The sequence below is a fragment of the Sebastes fasciatus genome, chromosome 21 (genome assembly GCF_043250625.1).
Source record: "Sebastes fasciatus isolate fSebFas1 chromosome 21, fSebFas1.pri, whole genome shotgun sequence".
Lineage (NCBI taxonomy): Eukaryota > Metazoa > Chordata > Actinopteri > Perciformes > Sebastidae > Sebastes > Sebastes fasciatus.
The window spans coordinates 6,818,907-6,837,336 of record NC_133815.1 but is presented as its reverse complement, the minus strand read 5'-3'; the positions used below and the strand labels follow the sequence as shown (position 1 = coordinate 6,837,336).

The window sequence follows — 18,430 nt, the reverse complement described above, 5'->3', positions numbered from 1 at the left end:
TTTGGAGTAGTTACACTCGCAATAGCCTGACTGAAACACCCACAAAGGTGTGATTGGGAGCTCACAAAGGGCACGAATGCAGAGTTTTGCAGCAACCACCTGCTCCGTCACATCAAATGTAATGTGCACATTACAGCAGGAATGCTTTCTGTGATCTCAACAGTGCAATATTCAGTTTTCTGCACAGATTGATGTGCATGTGTGTGTCTGTCCAGTAAGACAGCTGGCTTTTACTTGCAATGAACATGCTTCCTGTACTGTATTGTTATTAATTGCTTTTAGCAGAACCGTTTGCAGTAATTGCATCTGAATTGTCATAATTGACTCAGCGATAACTTCCTGTAAAGCTTTTTTCGCTGGTCAAACATTAGTGTGCAATGCAGAGAAGATCTGCTCCATTTTTGGGGGTCACCCTGACAGCAGACAAGTAAAATGCTGTTATTTTATGGAGACATGAGTTATGTGAGGTCAGAAATGGAGAATCTTGCAAATGGTAATGCTCCTTTAGCTGCTGGCACAAGAGCTGCTGAATTTCTTCTCCTCCTGTGGTTATTTCAACTCATTTCAAGATTAAGTGTATTAAGGAAAGACGTCATCAAATCCATCCAGGGGATATAAAAGCAAAAAAGAGCAAAATAAGCAGTTCCTCTTGATTATAAATGAGGAGATGGACGGTTGCAGCCCTTTTGCATTCTTTGCATAATAATACCCTGTTGTCAAGGAGGTAGGAAGGAAGGAAGGAAGGAGCTTCAAAAGTTTTTTTGTTTCAAAAGTCGCTTAAAGGGTCATTTAATTGCTGTTTTGTAATTGCTTTCCCCCCTTGTTGTCCATGTATCTGTTTTTATGTTTTTTATTTTTTCCCCACTCACAATGTTGTTCGGTTATGATTACCCAGAACTCTTTATAGATATTTAAATCAATATCCTCCTCACAAACACTAACCATACACTTCCAACATACACACACTTGTCTTTTTTTAAAATATATTTACTGTATTGCTATTGTTGTTATTATATATATCTTGTCCTAATTGTTTGTTATCACTATTATTTAGTCATATTATTTTTTTATATTAATATTGTCTCTAGGTGGAGGCTTCAGATAAGCCCAGTGGGTCTTTTGCCTCTTCCTGCACTGTATATTATTCATTTATTTTTGTTTTTTTTGTTATGTTGTATAGTCTTAAATTGTGCAAAATAAAAATAAAAATAAATAAATTGTAACACCTATCAAAATAGGTGATAAAATGTTAAGACTAATCTATTTTTGCACTGACATTACAGCTGACTGTGGTGTAACTATAATTATATATTTACTGTATTGTTATTGTTGTTATTATATATATCTTGTCCTAATTGTTTGTTATCACTATTATGTAGTCATATTATAATCTTGTCTCTATAGGTGGAGGCTTCAGATAAGCCCAGTGGTGTTTTTTGCCTCTTCCTGCACTTTATATTATTCATGTATTTCTTTTGTTATGTTGTATAGTCTTAAATTGTGCTAAATAAATAAATAAATCAAAAGGAGGGAGGGAGGGAGGAAGGAGAGGGGAGGAAACTAAAGCTGATCCAGACAGTGTGTGGAGTGACATGCTCTGGATTTAGAAACTAGACTGGAGGAGGGCGCAGCAGCACTTAACTTTGAGAGACTTTTTAATCTTTTTCCACGTTTTGCTGAGGATGATAGAAACATAAACTGTTGTTGGATCGATAGGCAAATCGATTTTTAAGGGGCGGTAACTGAAGTCTGTCTGTTTTTTCTCTCAGATCATGCCACGTTTGAGATCACGCCTGATGATGGGCTGAGCAAATCCTCCTCCTGCGCACTCACAGCTGCTGCTGCAGCCAGACTGAAGAAAAGTTACCTAAGTTGTCTTTCCCTTTGACAGATTGTTTTATTTTCCAATCGTCTGTGGCTTCTTGTGTCCTCCACCGACCCGCCCCAGCATGCTGGAGCTGCTGGACTGACCGTGCGTCTGAGGAGGAGGACTATGGCATCAGCCGTGTTTGAAGGAACGTCGCTGGTCAACATGTTTGTGCGGGACTGCTGGGTCAACGGGATCCGGAGGCTCATCATCAGCCAGCGGGGAGAGGAAGAGGAGTTCTTCGAGCTCCGGACCGAGTGGTCGGACAGGAACATTTTATACTTGCACCGGAGTTATGCGGATCTGGGGCGGCTGTTTAAAAGACTGCTGGAGTCCTTTCCTGAGGACACAAGAGAGCTCTCCAAGTCTCCACTCATAGAAGGTTAGTGGGCTGATGTGATGGGAGTGTGACAGTTACATGACAGGAAGTATTTATAATAATATAACTGTTAGAATTAAATTCTGATCAGGGGCGTAGCTGCAAATTATGGGGCCATATAGTGCATGAGGTGGCTGGGCCCCCTCAACTTTCTCTTCATCTGCTCTACTTTATTTTATAGCTCTGCAATGATTAACTGATTAGTTGTCAACTATTAACGAAGTGTCGTCTATTTGTAACCAGGTGAGAATAGTCACACGTCAGCTATTCGGCTATATATACACGGTAATAATTGTAGTAATATAGCGACAAAGTACATGTAGTAGGTTGAGGTGGATGAATGGGTGGAACTCAGCAACACCAGGGTTTGAGTCCTGTGAGAAGCCTATTTTTTTCACTAAGTTTACTTATTATTTCTATTTAAAAATGTTTTTCTTTCAGTTTTCAGTTTCAGTTTGGTTAGGTTTAGGGACCAAAACTACATGATTAGGTTTAGGCAACAAAATACTTTGTTAGGTTTCGGAAAAATATACATTCAGTACATATACACAGTGTCTAATGTGTGCCCGGGTCGAGTGCCTTAAATAAATAGCCAACTATTTTGATAATCAACTAATCGGTTTGAGTAATTAAAATAAAATAAGTCCAAATTCTCTGATTCCAGCTTCTTAAATGTGAGTATTTTCTGGTTTCTTTACCCCTCTATGACAGTAAATTGAGGACAAAACAAGACATTTGAGGACGTCATCTTGGGCTTTGGGAAACACTGATCAACATGTTTCACCATTTTCTGGCATTTTATAAACCAAACAACTAATCCATTAATTGAGAAAATAATCAACAGATTAATCGATGATTGATTGAGAAGCCAGAACGAGCAAATATTCTGCATTTTTGCTTCATAAAAGATTTAGATATACAAATTGTTGTAGATTAAGTTTCTGTTGATCAACTGATAGCTCAACACTAAAAGCACCTTAATAATACAGTGACTATATCATTACGGATAATTTTTTGAACTTGTTGTAAAGTTTAGGTTTTGGCTCTACCAGACCAGGAAAATGCCCCCAGGTAGTGGATTACTACTTGGGAGGAAAACGTTGCTTCTGCCTGCATTGGAACCAACTGCAAAATTATATTCCTGTTTTTTTTTTGCCTCAGATACTGTGGCACAACAGCTGCTGTTTCGTGCTTTTGAAAAGGTTTTTTTTTCCATCCATTTTTGTGGATTACAGTCAGACCAAGTGGTAAACTCTGGTGCTGATAAATGGAAAGTTCCAAAACCTACAGTTCATCGAATGGCCACTTGAGGCTGGCTCCAAAAGCAAGTCACCCACAGAAACCCATGTTAAAAAGCCCAACTTTACAGCAGAAATAAACATGTTTACACCCTGGTACAAAGCCATGGTCTCTAGGTAATTCCCCCTTTCATAACTGTACAGGGGATGAGGTTTTATATAACTCCCCTGTTTAAATTATTTTAAGGCTGTACCGACGCTCCACCTCTTTGCCCATTTTTGGATTTAGTGAAGCTATATCGTCACTGCCTACATGGCATCAGCCGGAGCCACCCACTTTGAGTTTCACAACAGCTCTTCAGAGACCTATGGGTGATGTCACAGAGACTACGTACATATATTATACAGCCTATGAGTCAGACCCTATTACTTAACAAACTGGGAATTATAACTACGATTAAGAAACATGAGAGCATTTCTTTCCAGGGACCTCAGCTGATAGGTAGATGGTACTATTAGACATCACTTCAATATTGGGTTTTAATAAGATGATTTGATTTATAAGTGTTGGGGAGCAAAATAAAAGCAGGAAAACATAGTCAAGATAATCAATAAAGCTGATCTGAACTGAACCACTTTATCGCCTAGATTTACATGCTTTCGTTTGTCAGGTTAATATTTAACAAAGTCCACTTTCGGGTGTCACATAGCAGACTTATCACATAGCCTAGAGACCACAAGTCCAGCATGTTGACAGCATGCTTCTAATCCTGGTCAATATTTGGGAGCTAAAAGGCTGTTAGACTTGCTTTCACCTCTTTGTGGCCTAAAAGTTGGATTCCCCATTTGCTCTCCGCGTCTGATGCATCATGACTCTTTAGAGGGAGTGGATGTTACTGGGCACTTTGAGCAGCTATTATCTGGTGCTCAGAAACCAACCTCAGCTCTGCTTTGACAAAGCCAATGACAGATGTGTCCCTATTATCTAATGGTGTGGGAGTGAACCCAAACAAACACAGGGAGGACTCTTAACTCTGCAGAGCTGTGATATATATACACTCAGCTGTGAGGTGACAGTGCTTGGTGCTGTCCCCAAAAGAGTTGACATTTTGGAGATATGTGTTTTTCACAATAGTAATGATGTGAAAAGGCAAAAGAAATTTAGTTTGGTTTTCTTCCAATATTTTATAGATACTATGTTGTTTTTTTGGCGTTGGCATCTTGGTTTTTGGCCGTCACCATCTTGTTTTTTTTGCAACCAGAAGTGACACACGAGGGCGGAGCTAAGTACAACTGAACGCTGAATAAAACATTTTTAGGCGACCAAAATGTTACAATTTCCTTTCATGAACTTACATGAACTTCCTTTCATGAACTGAAAACACACTGTGAAAGGGTTAAAAGATGAAATCACGGACAACTCCCAGACCGGACAACGCGGTGGTGGCGACCTGTCAATCACAAGGTAGCCACGCCCTAAAGCATCCCCTGCTTTATGGTCTATTTGACTCTAAATGGGACCATAATTTACTAAATGAACATCATGCTGTATTGAAGAAGACTTGAAACTAGCGATTCAGACCATAAACTCATGTTTACAATGTTTACTGAGGTAATAAATCAAATGAGAAGTAGGCTCATTTTCTCATAGACTTCTATACAATCTGACTTATTTTTGCAACCAGAGGAGTCGCCCCCTGCTGGCTATTAGAAAGAATGCAAGTTTAAGGCACTTCAGCGTTGGCTTCACTTTTCAGACCCAGAGGTTTCCCACTGTTTATAATTTGTGAGATGCTTTGATATCTTCTACAGCTAAGCTGCAGGGCTTTGTAGAGGGCATTCTTTAGCCCAAACCTTTGGCCCTCAGGGTTTGGATCTTTGACACTGTGGCACTGTGGCACTGTGGCACTGTGGCACTGCCAACAGGTTTGGCAGAGCTCCAAACTTGTTCTTGTTCCTTGGCTCTTCCCTTTTGTCTCTACCCACTGAGCCTATACGAATGTTTTGGAAACATCCCTTTAGCGGCGACTGGAAGGCTTCGCTTCCTGCCCGACGGGCACTGAAATAGCCGAAGACCTTGTTGACAGCTCGCTGCTCTGCTGCTGCCAGCGCAGTCTGCAGTGCATTTTGGGAAGAGAGATTTTGGATCTCATGACTCACTTCTTACTTCTTTTTTTTTTTACTGTCTGTCACCATTCATATCCTGATTACAGCTAAAAGATGAATGGAGCTGTGATATCGGCACTGAAGGAGACACCAGTGTTACTTTAAGCTGCTTTGACAATTTCATGGCTGGATAGCAAGCCACAGGGTTAATAACATCCCCCTAATGGCCTTTCCTTAATTCCTACCTCTGTTCTATATTTCATTTGGATCCCTTCTAATTGCCACTCAAGATTGAAAGTCCTCCTGAAAAGACGTGGCTTTGGCCTTTTCTCAGTCCACTTTGTTCCAGTTTTCTGGCTCCGCTCATGTTTCCCTGTTTCTGTGCTGCGTCTAAGCAACAAGGGAGGCGTGCAGAGCTTTCAGACTGATGTCATGATGCGAGAGAGAGAGGAGGAGTGGACTTCCCATATTTAGTCCCTCTGGTCTGCAGAGGCTTCTTAACACTTACCTTACATGTGACCCCAGAGTGAACAGGAAGTCATTGCTCACATTCCTTCTGAGACAGATTCCACCAAGGAATTTAGACACTACTGTGTCCGAAATCACTCCCTCTTACACTCATTCACTGATACCTACATAAGAAATACTCTGTAGTGTACTCTTGGACACTTATGAATCATCATTCCTGTCGGTAATTATAGCACTAATATACACATCTTTCAAAGGAGGGGTATGCTAGACAAGACTTGTTTCCTTCCTTGTTGACAGAATTATGAAATAGATGCATTATATTTATAGCACCTACAACTTGAAGGGTGTCATCCCACAGCTCTGATTGGCTGATAGGTGTCTGTGTGTGTGCCACAGTGCAGTGCCAGTATTAAAGGAATAGTATGAGATTTGGGGAAATAAACGTATGCGCTCTGTTGTTGAAAGTTAGAAGAGAAAATCGATACCACTCTCATATCTGTCCGTTAAATATGAAGCTACAGCCAGTAGCTGATAAGCTCAGCACAGAAAGAGGAGAAATAAATACATGGTAATTGTGATAATATTCATAAGTAAGTTCAATAACTAACTAAATAATAATAATAATGCTGATAATAATATTAATAATAATAATAATAATAAAGAAAATATAAAAGTAATACACAAAATAACTAAATAATATGACTTTAATAATAATAATAATAATAATAATAATAAAAACAAAAACAATGTGCCTTTTTACACTGCTGTTTTTGTATAGATTAAACAAACATTACCAGTGCAAAAAAAACAGTTTCATAAGTTTTCTGCTAAGCTAAGCTAACTTAAATTTAACGGATGGATATGAGAGTGGTGTCAATCTTTTCCTCTAACTCTTAACTTTAAACGTGTGGTATTGGTTGTTTAAGTAGTGAAAAACTAATATTTTAATGTCATGACAATATTAGGGATTTGGTCATTGGAAACTAGCATTGATTTTACTGCTAGAACATGGAAACTTAAATAAAATGTCATTAAGTAAATATAGTGCACTAAGTAGCGATGCCACATAAAATACTGTACTGTACTTGTACACACAAGAAATGCGTGTAACACAGCCTGACCTCCTCATGGACATGGACATTCACTGAGGTTTGATGTCCTCTGTTTGTTGACTGAGGCATCCAGAAATAACACGTTGACGAAACTGTGCAAAGTTAGTGGTTAGATGATAAAGCGTTAGGCTGCTGACATGTGCTTATCAGATCCAAGCTGTGAAATAGCTGCTGCTGCTTACAACATCTGATGACTGTTTAGATAATGTGTTTGAGGATGACTTGGATGCGGTCGAGTTCCTGTTGTGCGTCTACTTCTGCTGTTATTTCAGCTAATAGATGAAGAAGTGGCTTGTCAACACGGCATGCTGTCACAGAACTAACAGACGGGTAACTTTAGTGTGCAATTACAGAAATTATGAGGCGGGCGCGTCCACTAATGTTCCATATGGTATCTACATAGTTACTGTTATTGTTATATTTTACAAACTTGTTGCACTAGGCAGATAAACACTGCGGCTTAAACTGATCTTCCATAGGAGATCATTAAGAGTGAAGGCCAGAAACAACCAGATTAGACTTACTGAGGGCTCAATGAATAATCACAGACAGAAGACCACTGTAGCCAGGAAGCCCGTGCAGGAAATAGACTCTTTCACAGGAAATTGGAGGAAATACACTTAGGGACCCTGGTAGGAAAAAACATAGCTACGTTTTTGTGTCTTTGAAGACATTTTTCAGAGGACAATCCTCATAGTGTTTGGAGATGAAACTCACTGTGTTTCCTTGTTTGGTGTTTTGGTGATTTGGTGCCACAGTGGGATGAGAGGCTCAGTAGGAGGGGTGTCTCTCTGCAATTTTGGTGTCAAGATTGATCACATTTTGTGCCACCCTCTTGCTCAGAACAAGTCAGCATAGCACACTTGAGTTTTGTGCCTTGTCTTACACTTTAAGTGATGGATGTGACCCATATTAACCTCTCCACAACCCCTTTTATTCACTGTTTTACCTTCATGATGCATTATTTGCCCCGTAGACGTGTCTAACTGCACAGAATAAGGTTTTATTCTGATTATGGTGCCAGGAATGCAGAGTAAATATTAATATCTGTCTTCCACAACAGCTTGCTTACTGTTTAACATCCGTTTTATCCCTCTGATGACAGCAGGTATGTGTTGATTCTGCTGTCTCTAATTGAGGAGGCGTGCATCGTCATATTGCGGCTACACACGCCTGATCCACTGTGGTTACCACGATTAAATGTTGTGCAACCAACACCAAGCTGTTGCAAAAATAACCCTGCATACTTCTCTTTTGCACATCAAGCAGGCCTGTGTCTATCTTAGTATTCCACACAGCCTGCTAGTTAATGCAGTAAAAATCCCCTCACACTAGACCTCACTCCTGATTTTACTTTTATGCAAATGCATTACAACGGTATGTATAAATTCAAATGTGGCTATTGAATTTTGATTCAAAATAAAGTCATGTATTCTTACACAAAACATGGCGACCTCTGAACTCTCAGTCTGTCCAGAAATATGAATTAAAAAGAGACATCATCTGTTTATGGCAGCATATTTGGGCTTCTAAATATTCTATGTGTCCCAGACACATTTCGACTCTGGACTTTCCACTCCACGACCAAACTGTCAGTAAAACAGCTTTTTAAGGGGATCAGAGGACCTATGATGGTTGTTACTGGTCCCCAACACACCCTCTGATAACGTATGATAATACATTCTTCCTAATCCCACCCTGTTTCCATGTGGGTGCTCTGTGTGCCTGCACCCAATAATAAATAACGTGCACTTGATTCATAACAGTAGCGCCCTACATGGCAGGACATAAACTTTACTAACGTGTTTACAAAGATAACGGCTAACAAGGCTGGGTGTGGTGGTTTAAAGTCTCTGTGGTGAAGTTATCATCCAGGCTTTGTTTCTGCTTAAGATGTTAACTGCTGTTAATTCTACAAATTTAACCATTTGAGAATCAACCATCTCACAAAATGGCACCATGCATGCTTATTACATTAGGTTTATTTTTATGTTATTATATATTGAATTAAAAAAAATACTTATTGGCACCATTTATCTATTTATTTATTTACTTAATAAAATGAAAATAAACTTTGTCTTAAGTAATATGATCTATATTTATTTATTTATATATTTATATGTCTTTGTTTTTTAGTAATCTAATCTTTATTTATTTATTGATATGGCTTTGTTTTTCAGTAATCTAATCTATATTTATATAATATTTCATTTATTTATTTATTTAACTTTGTTTTTAATCAATCTAATTTATTTTTATATTATATTTATTTATGTATTTATTTATTTATATGGCTTTTTTCCCCATAATTCCATTTATATTTATATTATATGTATTTATTTATTTATAAGACTTTATTTTAAGTAATCTAATCTATATTTATATAATACTTTATTTATTTATTTATATGACTTTGTTTTAAGTAATCTAATCTATATTTCTTTTATTTATTAATGTATTTATTTATTTATTTATTTATTTATTTATGTATTTATTTATTTATTTATTTAGTTGACTTTGTTTTTAAAAGTATCTTCTATCTGTCTATGTGTGGCAATAAACTCTCAAAAGTATCAGTACAAAAATATCTGTTGTTATTCACTTTAAACAGAACTACTTAAAATGCCTAAAACTTGACAAAACAACATAATATATAAGCCTTAAACATGTATGATTTGTAACATCTACAGAAAAAACTGACAAACAGGTCTTAAAGGGACTTTAAACAGCAGAACATGATCCGGAGGCGGTCTGAGGATCAGACTGGGTGGGAGTCTCCCTTGGTTCCTAGCGATGATTTAACCGTCCAATCACTCCTCACATCCCCCTGAGTATGATGTCATCACTGCTGGCTGTTATTAATGGATGAGACTGTGACTGTGCGCAGTGTTGCTTCAGGCTCTCTTACTCAGAGGTTCCATGTAACAGTAACTGCTGTGTGACTACGTTTGGTCTGTACCGCTCACATCAGACAGACACTCATCGTCAGCGTGGCTGCAGTCTTCATCATTATTCTCCTCACCACATCCCTTTGTGTCAGCATGGCAGTAAATGATGCTTTGCTGACTGCTCGCTCCCTCACATGGGCGGCAGCCTTGTGTTGCGAGGAGTGATGATTTTACACTCCTACTGCTTCTGAAATTGCGTTCCCAGTGTTATCCAGGATGATCGTGTTATTTTGGAGCTTTTCTCTCAGTCGCTTTCCTCTGTTATTACTGCTGTCGTACAAATGTTTGCAATTACACCGGCAGTTTCACAGCGTCACACTGTGTTCTTGTTCTACAGACAATGATAAGTAGTCTATTTTTTCCTTGGGTAAATATCAGGGGGCATTGTTAATATAAAGGTTACGGTATAAAGCAGTGTTCCACCTTTTCACTTCTGCATTTGTGGCAACCTTTTTCAAGACTATAGGGATAAATTCAGACCTGTCTGGCTTTTTGTGTGGACAGATAACAGTCTGGTGGCAGTAAAGGTCAATGTAGCTGCCCTTTTTATTATCACACATGCACAGAAATAGTCATACTAAACATTTTTGATTGTTAGACTCTTTAGTTCAGAGTTGTTTATGTTTTTTTTAAGATTTATTTAGGTTATTCTAGTGATAGGTTTGGTGGTTGGAAAAAACATGAACATGAAAATAACATAAAAGTTGAGACATACACTCTGACATTGTAACTAGGGCTGTCTCCCTCCAAAGAAATCCTTAGACGACTAACACACATACGATATTGTCGACTAATCGATTAGTTGATTTAATCGACAGATCTGTAAAAATGAATTTCTCCATAAAGAATCACACAAAAGCACCACTTTAAATCTTGTTTTTACCAGAGATGTGCTCATAACTTTCTTGGAAATAAGTTTATTCAGCATGAAAAAGCATAAAAAAAGTGACTAATCGACTAAAGAAATCTTAGTTGACTGAGACCAAAACGACCGATTATTTGACGAATCGACTAAGAGGGGGCTCCCGTAATTGTACCACCAAATTCTTGAGGTTATAAGCTTCACAAAAATAGGATTAATTGTGAAGTTGTTGTGTAGAATTACATTAGATTGCACAGGTGGATCTAATAAACTGGTTTTGAAATCCTCACCTGATTTCAGATTTTCACATTTGTGTGTTTCAGGGCTGGTAAAAATCAAAGACGCCAACGACATTGAGGAGAAACTGAACGAGGTAGAAAGACTTTTGAAGAATGCCATCAACATGCCGTGCAAGGTCAGTCACTCAATTATAACCGTTTATTAGCATGTTCACTGTGCATTAGAGGGTTTTCAAGATATCTCTTGCTTGAGAGTAAAAGGTAGATGTTTTGAAACTTACATCTGTGTCAAAACTTGACTCCACAGTATTCCAGGTCAGAGGTGATGTTGACGTTCTTCGAGCGATCACCGCTGGACCAGGTGCTGAGGAACGACAAAGTCCACAGAATCCAGCCGTGCTTTCAGAGTCCAATCAAGATATCAGGTACATAAATAGTATTATTTTGTAAAACAAACATCGAGCCACTGTTGACATCCCTAATGTCATGATGGATTAACCGTCACTCTGGACCTTTTCAGAAATCATGCGGTCAAATGGATTCTGTCTGGCCAACACAGAAACCATCGTATTTGATCACAGTCTCCCTGAAGAAAAAGAGAGACCCTCATCCACCGACTCAGTGGAACATACGTGAGTATTAAGACCCCACCTCGTGCTGCGTGCTGGTGACAGCCGTAGCTGAAGGCAATATGTTTTTAGGTTGTCCGTCCGTCTGCCCATCACATTCTCGTGAACACGATTTCAGGAACGCCTGGAGGGAATTTCTTCAAATTTGGCACCAACATCTACCTGAACTCAAAAATGAACTAATTAGGTTTTGTTGGTCAAAGGTCGCTGTGACCTCATGTCCGTCCCATTCTTGAGAAAGTCATATCTCAGGAATGCCTTGAGGTAATTTCGTCAAATTTGCCACGACTCAACTGATAAAGTGAACTGATTAGATTTTGGTGGTCAAAGGTCACTGTGACCTCACAAAACACATTTTTTGGCCATACCTCAAGAATCTATATGCTAATTATGACAATTTCACACAAATGTCTAACAGGATAAAATGATGAAGTGATGACATTTTGGACGGACATTGATGTAAACTGAAACTTGACTGGTTGGCAAAGGCATACCCTCTATAAGAGTATTTCCAAAAGTTTAAAAAAATGAGCCTGATTATAAACCCAGAGAGTCAACCCAGCTGCAAGATTCACAAGCTACCTCCTTGCAGGGATGGGATGATATAGGATTTTTTCGCGGATCACGATGAAAAACATTCACAATAAGTTGATCGTGGTGGATTTCTATCATCGGGATAATCGTGAATATTGTCAGGAGTGACTTGGAAAAAGCTGGAATATATTTGTTTCTTAACAAAATGTAAGGTAAAGTGATTCCAGTTCCTGTTTTAGTGCCATTTTAAGAGTTTTAAGCAGATTTCGATGATTATCGGGATTATATCGTGAATCGTAATTATCGGTATTTTGGCAAGGATAATCGTGACATAACATTTTCATATCGTCCCATGTCTACCTCCATGTTTTCCCACAAATATCAGGATTTCCATGTGAGTGTATAGTAAGTGTTTTGGTGATTGTGGAAGTCCTTGAATGTGACCCAACCCCAGGAACCTCCTCCCCAGCAGGAAGTGTGTCTGTGCACCTCTTCCTTCCCTGGGTGTGTGTAGGAAGCAAAAGAGGAACACATTCCTCTTGGTACTTCACAAAGCAACATTCTACATAACTCACAGATAGCTGATTTTTTACTAGCAATTACAGTCTCTATGGGTTGATGTAGACAATTAACACAGGGCCTTAAATCAACACTTTTGATTCCTGCGTGTAGACTAACAGGTCCATCCTGTCCTTTGAGTAATTCATCTTTCATTTGTTGCCAGGTATGAGGATGGAACAGAGTTTTTGCCAATGGAAGCAGACGTGTGTGATGAGGAAACAGAAGCGTATGTGACCAACCTGTCCTACTACCATCTGGTCCCGTTTGAAACTGACATCCTGGAATGAGCCGCTGACGCCTGTTGATGGACATCTGATGCCATCAGTGAGGAATATAATGTGCTCTTAAATGGAACCGAGCTATGCAACGCTGCACATAGCTGCTCCAAGTCAATGCTGCTTATCCTGACAAACTCTAGAGCTGCTTGTAGTCCATTTTGGAGATGTACAGTATGCACCACTTTGTCTTTGCCACTTTAATAAGCGACGTCACCAGTGTGCCTCATTCAGAGCCTTACTTCAGTGTGTCAAGAAGAAACATGACAGGATTGTCTGTAAGCTGCAGAGGGCTTCCAGGTGTTGTCACCCAACCTGTGGCAGCATCAATGGAGGTTCTTCAGTCCCGAGGCAGATGCAAACAGCTGGAGAGGTCTCAAAACATGCAGCTTGACCACTTCAAAAGAATTCCTCAAACAGATCATTGTCTGCGGTTTGGAGTGTGAGTTCAACCAGAGGGGAGAGGGCCACACAGCAACCTGAATTTGGAGACAAATTTACAGTATTGGACCTTTCACTGTTGCTTTAAAACGTAGCTGAATCATCCAGCACTCTTTCTTTTTCTATCTCAGCTGTCGCGTTTATTCTCCAGTGGACCTTCATGACGGCGTCGGCCCGGTTTGCCAGGAGAAATGTCTGCCTATTGTCTTCTCATTTCTCCCTGAAGTGTTATCCACAGTGTTACCACTCTGGTGTTTTATTCTTGTTTGTTTGTTTATAGTGCAATTTCCACCAGCATGTAGGAACTTTTTTTTGTTTTTAAAATACCAGCTATGATGATTCTTGTTTTGTTGCTGTGATATGCAGTCGGTTCTTTGGTCTGAGAGTAGTCTGAGATCCAAGTGAAACTGGACGGCAGAGATACAAACGTGTGAAGTTTAGCTACCGATAAAGATAAAAGAACAGAAATCATTAGGGCAAATTTTGTCCCAAGTCTTCCTGTTTTAGCATAAAAAAAACTTGATGAAGCTTTTATGCTAATAGGCTTATACAGTATAGTGGACTGGTTCCCAACCTGGGGGTCCCGATCGCCACTAGGGGTCGCAAGGCCTTCTTGATTTTAATGTATGACAACTTTTTAAAAAATATATACAGATTGATCTCAGCATTTCATTAATTTCTGTGAAGAAACCTAAATGAAAGTGTTATTTTTAAAGTTTGAAATTATTATTTAAAATATAAACTTAAAAAAATAATTAATTAAAAAATTAAAGTAAATTAATTTAAAGATAAGGGCAAGATGAAGACCTTCCCTCTCTGCTAAATAGCCTCGTCCTGCATTAGAAAAGTACGCAGAGCTAATAGAACAATGGCCAATTGTCAGACAAAATAATGTAAAAAAATAAGCCTATTAAGTATTAATGGTTATTAAATGTTCTCTTAAAATCTCTTATGCAATATTCACAGAAATAATCTGCTCATAATTCATGCAAATCACACAAACTTAAGTCTTTGGGTTAATTGTACAGTTTATCAGTTGTTCTGTACTGTTATTGTTATGCATTGGATATAATATGAATATCCATAAAATAGTCACTTAGTCATCCGTTAACTCAATGATAGAAAAGGGGTCCCTTAGGGAAAAAGGTTGGGAACCACTGCTGTACATGTATCTGTTTCACTTTGGTTCTCGGATTACTGTCAGATTAAAGAATAAAATAAATATTAAGTGTCATAATCATTTTTATTACAACTTTCCAAAGTGAGAACTTAATGCTGCCTTTTTGGATGCCTGTGAGAATTTTTGTATGAAGTTTTGTCTGAATAATAATGTAATATATGTTTGTAATGTAGCTCATAATGTTGCTTATTTTGTGTTTATAAACAATTAATTTTTCTATATCAGAGCGGAGAGTGAGTGTTGCCATTATGTGGATAACTGAATCATCTCACCGCTGTTGTTGTTGCCATGTGATGAGTGATGAAATAGAGCAAAGGAAAGCTTTGTTTTCCGGGTCACTTGAGGTCATATCTGAGCCGTCCTGTAAGATGACGTGTGTGGGTTCAGTCAGACTGAATGTGGGAGTCTGCGACGCGGGAACAAGTCCTCTCTTTATCTTAAGAAAGACAAACGACCGTGCTGTACTAAAGCTTTCTATAGGAAAAGTTGTGTGAAATAATCAAACACTTGATTAAAATTCATGCCTTTTGTATGTTTTCTGGGTTACTTTCACTACTCGTAGCGCCTTTTTATGGAACTCAGCGGAGCATTATTTGTTTTGAATGCAAGTAAAAGTGTATATTTGTGTAACTGTAAGGAAGTCCATCTTTATTCATTGTTTTGACAGTTTTTTTCAATGCAGAAGTCATTGTGGCCTTACAATTTGGGCTAACCGCTTGTGTCCACTTCCAAAAACAAAAGGCATTCAGCCCTCACAAACTTGGCACACGGTGCTCCAACAGGACGATCCCCCGCATGAGTCTATTTAGTAACACAGTCATGATCACCATTCACCCCATGAGAAAGTACAACGCTTTCTCACGCTGAGAAACTATTTCATGCTTCCTTTTTGTTTGTCTTGAATTGAAGGATACTCTTCGGACTTAAAAGTTTCAGTTGGAAAAAGTCCCAGCGTACATAATGATAATAATTAATATGATTCAATAGAAGGAAACTGGATTTTTTTATTCAAATTTTCATATCAAGGTCCAAGTTTCTTTCTTTCTGAGTCGCTTGATGTTTATTAAATGTTGTATGAGTTAATTTTAAAGATCAAATCTCTATTAAGACCCTTTTGTAATGCATTATAAATATTCCGCCACAATCTCTGTGATGTTATGACTAAAATGGTACTCAGCAGAAACATATCAATGTGCCAATCATGCCAGCCAGATGTGTGAGGAGGCCCAGCGTTAAAGATAATATGAAAATATTATTACATAAAAGATTTTATTTATTTTGTAAACTTCTGCCACTCTCCGAAGCTAACCATTATATGCCTTGTAATTTCATTTTCTATGTGCTCATGTGTGATGTGAGATATTTTTGTGTGTAAATATGTCAAAAGGGTTGAATGAAGATAATCTTAATTATAACCTTTTTGAAAATGAAGTTTATCTTTAATAACTTTAAAGCTATTCAGACAGTATTAGATACAAATTATTATTCTCAAAGCAAAATATGTTTCCAATAAAAAAATATTCATGTGATGTTTTGTGTGGAAATCATGATTGTAGTAGGTCTATTATTACATTTACCTGCAGTAAGTGAAGGAAACAGACAGTGCATTGGATTTGGCCTGTTGCCTGTTTTAACTATCTTAAAGCGCCACCTTGTGGTGAGTATTGAGAGTCATCTTCAGTATAATTTTATCCCATTTTAATACAGTTAAATACAGCTTATTGTCTGATAAAGATAACATGATTAAATGCAAAAATAGAAAATAGTCAACTGATCCCAAAGTTTTAATATATATATTTATATAAACTTTAAACTCACATAAAAATCCGTGAAACTGGGGGTTACTTGTGTTACTTACATTTATGAATATAAAATTCATCAATACAAAGAAATATGCAACAAACATTGCAGACATGTATTCAACATAATGTTACAAGGGAATTCAATTAAGAAATAAGTAGAAATAATGGGTCATATACCCCATTATTTATACTTATTTCTATTTATTTCCACTTATTTCTACTTATTTCTACTTATTTACCCCCCATATACCCCATTATTTCTACTCATTTAAGAAATAAGTAGAAATAATGGGTCATATACCCCATTACTTCTACTTATTTCTACCTATTTCCACTTATTTCTACTTATTTATCCCTCATATCCCCCATTATTTCTACTTATTTAAGAAATAAATAGAAATAATGGGGGATATGGGGGATAAATAAACTTCTTTAAAGAGTTCACTATACATTTCTACAGTTTTATCACTTTTCTTAGTGTTTATAAATTTTATAAACTTTAAACTATCATAAAAAATGAGTGAAATTGGGGGTTACTTGTTTTACTTTATATTAATGTATGTCAAATTTATTAATACAATATAATTAAATATGCAGCCGTTTTTTAATTGAAAAAATAAATAAATAAATCTAGAAACATTGCAGACATGTATAACATGTTACAAGGAAATTAATTCAAGAAGTAAGTAGAAATAATGGGTTATATACCCCATTATTTCTACTTATTTCCACTTATTTCTACTTATTTATCCCCCATATACCCTATTATTTCTACTTATTTCTACTTATTTCCACTTATTTCTACTTATTTATCCCCCATATGGGTGTAACAGAAGAAATAACCAGTTGTATTGATAACAAGAAGTATGCGGTAGGAGTATTTATAGATTTAAAAAAAGCATTTGACACCATTGATCATGATATATTATTCAATAAAATGGAAAGGTATGGTATAAGAGGGGTAGTGCTGAACTGGTTGAGAAGTTATATAGGAAACAGGCAGCAGTACGTGCAAATAGGGGACTACAAATCAACATGCTCAGGTATTACTTGTGGGGTCCCGCAGGGATCAGTATTGGGTCCAAAATTGTTTATCATGTATATAAATGACATAGGTAGGGTATCAAGGACACTGAATTTAGTTTTATTTGCAGATGACACAAATATTTTTTGTTCTGGGGAAAATCTGCAGCAGCTTTTGGAGGTGGCCACATCAGAAATTAGAAAATTGCAACGGTGGTTTGACAGAAATAAATTGTCATTAAATTTGGACAAAACTAAATTTATGTTATTTGGAAACCAAAAAATAGACATACCAGTACAAATGATAATAGATGATGTGACTATTGAAAGAGTATATGTAAATACATTTCTGGGTGTAATACTGGACCACAAAATCTGCTGGAAACCTCAGATAAATTATGTAAGAACAAAGCTGGCAAAGAGCATAGCAGTCTTAGGGAAAACAAGACACACACTGGATCATAAATCACTGCACATTCTGTATTCTTCACTTGTATCACCATATCTGAATTACTGTGTAGAAGTTTGGGGTAACACTTATAAAAGCAACTTACAACCATTATGCATACTACAGAAGAGAGCAATCAGGATAGTAAATAATGTGGGATATAGGGAACACACGAACACACTGTTTTTGAAGTCACATGCATTGAAATTTATGGATTTGGTCAAATTTAAAACCGCAATAATTATGTTTAAAGCAAGACATAATTCACTTCCGGGCAATATTCAAAAAATGTTTTGTGACAGGGAGGGGGGTTAT

General features: G+C 37.5%; 1 protein-coding gene across 1 annotated transcript; it reads left to right on the top strand.

The window, feature by feature from the left end:
- The first annotated feature begins 1,577 nt into the window (after nucleotides 1–1,577).
- On the top strand, nucleotides 1,578–15,939 carry pxdc1b (PX domain containing 1b). The gene is made up of 5 exons (XM_074621391.1): nucleotides 1,578–2,249; nucleotides 11,307–11,398; nucleotides 11,530–11,647; nucleotides 11,743–11,854; nucleotides 13,110–15,939. Exons 1-5 carry the CDS (start codon nucleotides 1,994–1,996, stop codon nucleotides 13,231–13,233), a joined length of 702 nt encoding a protein of 233 aa, XP_074477492.1. The 5' UTR covers nucleotides 1,578–1,993; the 3' UTR covers nucleotides 13,234–15,939.
- The last annotated feature ends 2,491 nt before the right edge of the window (nucleotides 15,940–18,430 follow it).

What these genes read in the sequence shown, in the direction of transcription:
- pxdc1b (XM_074621391.1), top strand. Translation starts at nt 1,994, where the DNA reads ATGGCATCAGCCGTGTTTGAAGGAACGTCGCTGGTCAACATGTTTGTG. An exon ending in GAGTCCAATCAAGATATCAG is followed by an intron (nt 11,648 to 11,742) that starts GTACATAAATAG and finishes GGACCTTTTCAG; the next exon opens with AAATCATGCGGTCAAATGGA. An exon ending in ACCGACTCAGTGGAACATAC is followed by an intron (nt 11,855 to 13,109) that starts GTGAGTATTAAG and finishes ATTTGTTGCCAG; the next exon opens with GTATGAGGATGGAACAGAGT.